The sequence below is a fragment of the Pelophylax lessonae genome (assembly GCF_965119305.1).
Source record: "Pelophylax lessonae genome assembly, chromosome: 1".
Lineage (NCBI taxonomy): Eukaryota > Metazoa > Chordata > Amphibia > Anura > Ranidae > Pelophylax > Pelophylax lessonae.
In genome coordinates, this window is record NC_138768.1 from 503,581,128 (window position 1) to 503,587,127 (window position 6,000).

At 39.0% G+C, this 6,000-nt stretch overlaps 1 protein-coding gene across 3 annotated transcripts in view; it reads left to right on the forward strand.

The window, feature by feature from the left end:
• The window catches only part of MBD3 (methyl-CpG binding domain protein 3), a 46,244-nt gene extending 44,729 nt beyond the window's left edge, over positions 1-1,515 (forward strand). For 2 of the 3 annotated variants that reach the window (XM_082270945.1, XM_082270947.1), the window contains 2 exons: positions 196-373; positions 1,083-1,515. In XM_082270945.1, coding sequence (XP_082127071.1) covers positions 196-373; positions 1,083-1,257 — 353 coding nt within the window. In that variant the 3' untranslated portion in view covers positions 1,258-1,515. The remainder of the gene's footprint in view (positions 1-195; positions 374-1,082) is intronic. The other variant, XM_082270946.1, reaches the window with a different exon arrangement.
• The last annotated feature ends 4,485 nt before the right edge of the window (positions 1,516-6,000 follow it).

Genomic DNA, 6,000 nt, shown 5'->3' on the forward strand with positions numbered 1-6,000 from the left:
TCAAAGTAAACAGAAAATACCTTAAAAACTTTTTTTTTTTTTTTTTTTACTAGCCCATTATTCTGCTGCCAAGTTGGAAACCTATTAGACTGGATAGTTTGGTTCACGTCTGTAGAAGTCCATATTTAGTTTGTGACTTCAACACTTGCTACCTAATCCCCTCCAGTAATGCAACTTTGTTGGTTTTGTTCTTAGGTGTTGGTCCTGGATGCACCGATGAAACGCTCTTGTCTGCCATTGCTAGTGCTCTACATACAAGTACTATGCCAATAACTGGACAACTGTCTGCTGCAGTGGAGAAGAATCCTGGAGTCTGGCTCAATACTTCACAGCCTCTCTGTAAAGCTTTCATGGTGACAGATGAAGACATAAGGTACAATGCTAAAATGGCCAGAAAATAAGAGTAATAAGGCTGTGTTCGAGAGTGAAGGTGAAATTACCAATGCAAGACTTTTTTTTTTTTTTTTTTTTTTTTTTTTCCTTGCAGTTTTTCTGTCTAAACACCTTCCTGCCAGCCATATGCATACTTGTGGCAGCACAGTGGTGAGCTTTAGTGTTGGACTGCCACATAGATGCGTACAGCCAGTGCCCCTGTTTTGTCCTAGGAGCGTGCTCACTTGGTGCCCCCTGCATTGCGATCGAGCGGTTGTATTGGAGACCCCTGTGGGGCGTGCTTAAAATTACATGGTCCTTACAGCCAATCAGTGATCACATAATTGGGGGCTTGCCTACTGGCATAAAGTTCCCCTTAAAAGGGCAGAAGGGTTAAGTAGGAATACTTGTTACAGGATTTGCAGTGAAATTGTGTATTCTAGTTTTCATAAAGTCCGGATTGAATGTTTCATGTCTTGTAAAGTGGCCCAACAACTACACCTAATGGCTTTCATTTTCTGTTCTGGTAAATGTCAGATTTTTTATCTCGAGGTTGAGCCAAGTGGGACTGCACAAGTGCCTATTAAGCAAGTTTGGGTACTTCTAGAAAGATGCTAGCTCTTGTACTTTTGGTGGTGTACCATATGTCAATCAAGTGCGAGCACTAAACTTTTGAAAAGCTCTGTTAATGGCTTGTTTTTTATTTTTAGGAAACAAGAAGAACTTGTGCAGCAAGTGAGAAAAAAGCTGGAAGAGGCTCTTATGGCAGATATGCTGGCTCATGTAGATGAAATTTCGAAAGATGTGGGTCCCCCCTTGGAAAAAGATCTAGATGATGAAGAGGAGGATGACGATTCCAGAGGACAAGTTGCAGAAGATGTATAAAACTGCATTGCTTAAATATTGCAATAAGACCTGGGACCTATTTTTTTTTCAACCTGCTTTTGCATTCTTCTGTGGTTCAAACAGTACTGCATGCAAAACATTTGTAAGGCAGCCTTCGTTGCCTATTTCTTCTAGGTCCTTTCAGCAGACTTGTTCTGATAAGCGTTCATGGCAAAACAAATATGGGAAAATTTCTACTTTAAGGCTTGCCACCTTTTACTGAAATTAACCTGTGAGTATTGAAATATGGTAACCACCATTGTTATAAAAGTGAAAGCTCCAGGGCTGTTGTCCCCAGATCTTTTCTCAATACCTAGAACAAGCTTACAGCCACGAGGTCAGTAAATCTGGTATGGCGGTTTCCATATTTGTGCCCTCACATGTTGACTTTTGGTGTGAAAAATCTTGATTTTCATGCAGACACAATTTAAATATTTATTAAAGCTTTTTTTTTTTTTTTTTTTTTTGTGTGTGAAGATAAACATTCCCTTTTTTCATTCTATAGTAATGGCGCAAATTAAGTTTTTTTTTTTGCAGTGACTGTCACTTTAGGGAAAAATAAAAAAAAAAGCGGTCATTGCCGCCTTCTGTGGCAGAATGTTGGGCCATTCTGAGCAGGTAAAACTGTGGCACTTCTGGTAGTGACGGAGCTTGCCTGCTTCCTCTGGACTTGCACAGATTTGTATTGACAAAGAAAGCAGTCCTTCAGAGTACTGAGCTAGTAGGAATGAAGAGGAAACAGACAAGGTTTGACGTGCGGTATCTTTTGCCACTTTTATGTGGTTTTTGTTTGTGTTTTTTTTTTTTTTTTTTTTTTTTTTTTTTTTTTTTTTAAAAAACAGTTTCTTTAAATACAATTCACGCAAACTTGGTAGAATTTTTTGTATGTCCTTTAAAAAGTTGTTTTCTAATTGGCATAACTGATTTTGCTAATATGTTAAAGGACATGGACAATGAGTTTTCTAGTTGTCATGGAGGAGACAATTTTCACAATCTTATTGCTTAGTTTGCTTTAATGCAAATGGTACGATTAGTGATGGTTTGAGATTCTACGAAATATCACAGTAGTGTCTTTAAATATTTTGCGATTATTGATTAGATCATTCTGGAAATGTCATTAGGATGTATGTGTTGCATCTTACCATGATACATAAAATTTACAAAAATATAAATGTTTTGATAAGCTGTTGACTAACTCTTAAGAGGTCCACTTCCTTACAATGGAGATATTTGATCAGCAGATTACTTGCAAGTTGTAGTCTGAGTCCTCAGAATTGTGAACCTTTATTTTGAATAGAGGGCACAAAACGGTGCTACTAGGTAGATTTCATAGACTAGATGATGCGACCTCTTCATACAGATCTCAAATATGTCCTTGTAAAATGGGTTACAAGATTTTTAAAGTTGAAGTTTCAGTCTTGCCTTTTTTTTTTCCCCCACTGTTGTAACTAGTCCTTTCCTGTGCTAAAACAGGTTACTCTTAATTACTCTGACATCAGACCTTTTGTTCCTAATCATTATTTGAAAGAAAACCTCTCTGGCTATCTTTATACATGCAGACTTTAGCTGTGCAATCTGCTGATCAGTTGTTTGATTAGAAATCAATAGGATCAAGTCCAGGACAGGAAATTAAGGAATTGCAAATTTAAAGTTCTATGTAAAGTCTGCATCTTTAAGTGGCCAGCAGGAAAGCGCATATTCTTTTTAAGGGGCATGTGTTCTTTCATAGAACGCTGACTTGGAACGTGGAAAAATTTAGACAAGCCTGCCAGCCCCTCCCACCAAACTCTAAACAAAGACCAGCATACAGATTCAGTGATGACTTCAGAGTCCTAAAAGAGGTACTTCTTGAAAACCAAATCCTTTGAAAAATTTTGATTGCATTTGCATGTTGATTGGGGAGTCAACAATATTTGTGTACGTTACACTTCAGCTTAGGACAAATGCAGTATATTGAGCATTTTAACACATTGGCCGCCACATGTGGAGTCAAGATGCAGTTGTTCCTCAATTTACAAACTACTGCATGGAAATATTTGTACTGGAATTTTCAAAAAATGTAAATAGGGAGCAGGCGATTGTCATCTGTATTCTGCCGCATAGGCAGAGTTAATGTTCAATGTATATAAAATGTTTAATGAAAAACAATAGTGAGTGTGTAGTATATACATTTTTTTTTTTTTTTTTTTTTTGGTGATATTTACTGTGTTGTGGTGCTACTTGCACCATGTTTTTTTTTTTTTTTCATGCATAAATATTAAAACATTTGTACAAATTTCCCAAATGTGCTTACTTTCATGAAAATGTGTAACTAAGATATAACCTTGAGTCTACAAACAGCTGAATAAATTTTAACTTGTACGGTTGCCACCATTGTAGATCATGTTGGTTATTCAAATCCAATTATTAGAACAAATCGTGGCATTTCGCTTTGATTTTTGCAGTGTTTATACAGTCTAATTCTTGTACACCAGAGTTAGTGGTTGTAAAGTCAGAAGGTGTTTTTTTTTTTTCTTAACCCCTTGGAGCCTAAGCCTTCTTTTGACATATGCTGCTTACAAAAATCCAGTATTTTTTGCTAGAAAATTACCTAGAACCCCCAAACATATTTCTTTGTGTATGTGTATATATATATATATATATATATATGAGGTGTGTGGTAGAGAAGGGCGATCATTGCAATATTTTGTCACATGGTATTTGCGCAGCAGTCTTTCAATTGCAATTTTTTGGGAATAAATACACTTTCATGAATTAAAAAAAAAAAACGTAAAGTTAGCCAAATTTTTTTTTTGTATAATGTAAAAGATGTTACGCCAAGTAAATTGATACCCAACATGTCATGCTTTCAAATTTTGCACGCGTGAAATGGCGACAAACCCGGGTACTTTAAACAGGTAACTAACATTTTTTAAAGCGTTGCCTATGGAGATTTTTGATTTAGAGGAGGTCTTTGCTAGAATTATTTCTCTCGCTCTAACGGTCGCGGCGATACCTCACTTGTGGTTTGAACACTGTTTTCATATTCAGGCGGGACTTGCGTATGCGTTCCCTCCTGCGCGAGCACGGAGGTGTGCGGCACTTAATTTTTTTTTTATTTTTTCACTATTCATTAAAAAAAATTTGATCACTTTTTTTTATTGCTGTCACAAGGATTGTAAACATCCCTTGTGACCGTAATAGGCAGTGACAGGTACCCTTTATGGAGAAATCCCTCTGCACAAGTTTGGCTGTTTTTTGAATGCTGCCTTTTTTTTATTTTTTATATATATATATATATCTATCTATATCTATCTGGCACCTTTAACCACTTCAGCCCCGCCCACCGTACATTTACTGCATCACTCTGCCGCTGCTGGGCAAAGCGATGTAGCCCTACGTCACTCGCTCAGGCGTCTGTGGGGGGCGAGTGTGCGCTGCCAGCGGCACGCTCCCACCCCCGCTCGTTCCCTGGGGAACCAGCGCATGTGACCGGCAGCTCCGATGGCCGCCGGTCACTCACTATCTCCCTCAGCAGAGGGAGAAAGACAGACGGCTGATGTAAACAGTCTTCTCTCATTCTCCCTTAGATTATCACAGAGGCTATGCGATCCTGCTATATAGGATCGCATGTCTCTGTGATGATCTCACAAGCCATGCCCCTAGGAACACTTAACCCCTTGCTCACCAGTTAAGTTAACCCCTTCCCTGCCAGTGTCATTTTTACAGTAACTGCATATTTATAGCACTGATTACTGTAGTAATGTCACTGGTACCCCCAAAAGTGTCAATTGTCAGGGGTCCGATCTGTCCGCCGCAGTGTCGCAGTCCCGCAAAAAAAATCGCAGATTGCAGCCATTACTAGTAAAAAAAATAAAAATGACAAATCTTTCCCGTAGTTAGTAAACGCAATAACTTTTGTGCAAACCAATCAAAATACACTTATTGTGATATTTTTTTTTTTTTTTTTTACCAAAAATATGTAGCAGAAAACAAATTGGCCTAAAATGTTAAATTTTGATTTTTTTTTTTTTTTTTTTTTTTTTTTGAGAATTTCATATAAAAAAAATTTGAAATAAAAGGTTGTTTTTCCAAAATTGTCGCTCTTGTTTATAGCGCAAAAAATAATCGCACAGGTGATCAAATACCACCAAAAGAAGGCTCTGTTTGTGGGGAAAAAAGGATGTTAATTTCATTTGGGTACAGCTTCGCACGACCGCGCAATTGTCCGTTTAAAGTCACACAGTGCCGAATCGCAAAATAGGGCCTGCTCATTGAGCAGCCAAATCCTCCGGGGCTAAAGTGGTTGTGGTTAAGGCGCCAGTACCCGAATGTGATGTCATGACATCACTTCCTGGTTTTTACACCAGAGACCTGATCTGAGCCAAATTTAGGTCTTCGGCCAGCCGGCAGACGTGGTGACGGGAGAACCACTCTTTGTAATGCTAGCTGAGTGGCTGCTGAGCCGCAACGGTTGTCATTGCAAGAAAGCAGTCGGGGTGATGCCTCTACCTACAGGCATTACTAAGCCAAGGCCGCGTATTTTGTGTTCTCTTGGCGCTATGGGGTTAATTTTATCCTATGCAATAAGATAAAAAGCCATCTGTGTGCAGCAGTCCCCCCTAATCCCCGGAGCCCCATCTCTATCCTGCGATTGTTGCAGGAGTGTCTGGGCTGCCTGAGACCCTTCCTCTTGATTGGCTAAGACAGCCGTGCGGCACTGCTGGCTATTGCTTTCTCTGATTTTACCCCCCCCAACCACGT